General features: G+C 37.3%; 1 protein-coding gene across 1 annotated transcript; it reads left to right on the forward strand.

Annotated features, from left to right (window-relative positions):
- Positions 1 to 208: 208 nt before the first annotated feature.
- LOC147277917 (uncharacterized) lies at positions 209 to 1,012 on the forward strand. Its single transcript, XM_086255426.1, has 2 exons — positions 209 to 425; positions 546 to 1,012. The coding sequence occupies exons 1-2, from the start codon at positions 330 to 332 to the stop codon at positions 882 to 884; spliced, it is 435 nt and encodes a 144-aa protein (XP_086111552.1). The 5' UTR covers positions 209 to 329; the 3' UTR covers positions 885 to 1,012.
- The last annotated feature ends 315 nt before the right edge of the window (positions 1,013 to 1,327 follow it).

Here is a 1,327-nt window from a genome sequence, read left to right on the forward strand (position 1 = left end):
AATCAAACAAGGAAAATAAATCATAAACTTAATGTACAATAATCCTAAACCTAACACACAAGAAATAATCAACTAGGCTTATTAGAAAAGGAATCTTTGTCCAACAAGGTAGAAATGTCCGTATCAGAATTTACATGTCTATAAAGGAGTAATATTTGGCTGATTGTTTTCCTTTAATCAATTAAGAAATCAGTGATCCGTGGTCTTCTTTATCTCAATTCTTCCCCTTGTCGGCCCTCCATAACACCATAACTTGATAGAGTAGTCAAAGGAAGTACGGCGGGTCCGAGTAGGAAAAAATTAACTAATAAGAAGTGGGGCATACAACAATGGATCAATTCATTCAACAAGATCCGTGCAGATGTAAGACTCCCGCCGCCGACAGATGTCCCATATTTGAAGGAAGGTCGCTTGTTGATGATGAGGTTGTGTAGTACTTTATGTTTAGTGCTAATATGTAGAACTTAATTTTTAGTTTAATTTAATTGACATATATATATATATGGCACCTCTTTCATGTGATAATTGGTTTTTTTGGCCTGCAGTCTAAGAAAGAACTAGAGTTTCTTGAGCTGCTCAATGAAGACGAGATCCGATTGAGGGAGTCGGCGGAACGGGAATTTCATAAAGCGAAGGTCTCCTTGAGAATGGCCAGGAAAGATTTGAGTGACGCTAAACCTCAAGTTGTGGCTCTCAAAACCCAACTGGAGGCAACTCACAAGGAGAAGCAGGCAGCGCTCGACAGCCTCGCCTTGGCCAGAAAGAAACTAAATTCCACAAAAGCTGAAGTTGTGGATCTCAAAGCCCCGCTGGAGGCAGCTCGGAAGGAGCATTCAATGTTGATTGACCTTGTCTGTAAGGCATTGGGGTTGCGCAAAAGTTAAGTCTCAGACCATCACATTGGAGAGCTCTTTGGCATAAATTTGCACTCGATTTCTACTTTCGTCCCTATAATTAATTTCAAGTTTATCAATCCTACCACTGTATTAATCACAAATAAAAAATTGTATTGTCCCTGCACATTGTTGTCGATCATGCCAAATTTGGCTTTAATTGCAAAATAAAGTGTGTATATATATATATAATAAAACATAACTGTTGTAAATATCATTAATGATGTGGCTGTCCATTATCATGTTCAATATTGATCTCATGTATTATCTAGAGCAATTATATAGATAATTATGAGGAGTTCAATTCATTGTAAAATACGAGACCTTAAGGGTCTATCTCAGGTCATCCAAGAGCCTATAAATAGAGGCCTTATATGAATGAGAAATATACTCTGATTCCTCCCTAATTCTTTCTTATGTTTTCTCTATATTTC

Source organism: Dryas octopetala, chromosome 8 (genome assembly GCF_963921425.1).
Source record: "Dryas octopetala chromosome 8, drDryOcto1.1, whole genome shotgun sequence".
In the NCBI taxonomy this organism is placed as follows: Eukaryota; Viridiplantae; Streptophyta; class Magnoliopsida; order Rosales; family Rosaceae; genus Dryas; species Dryas octopetala.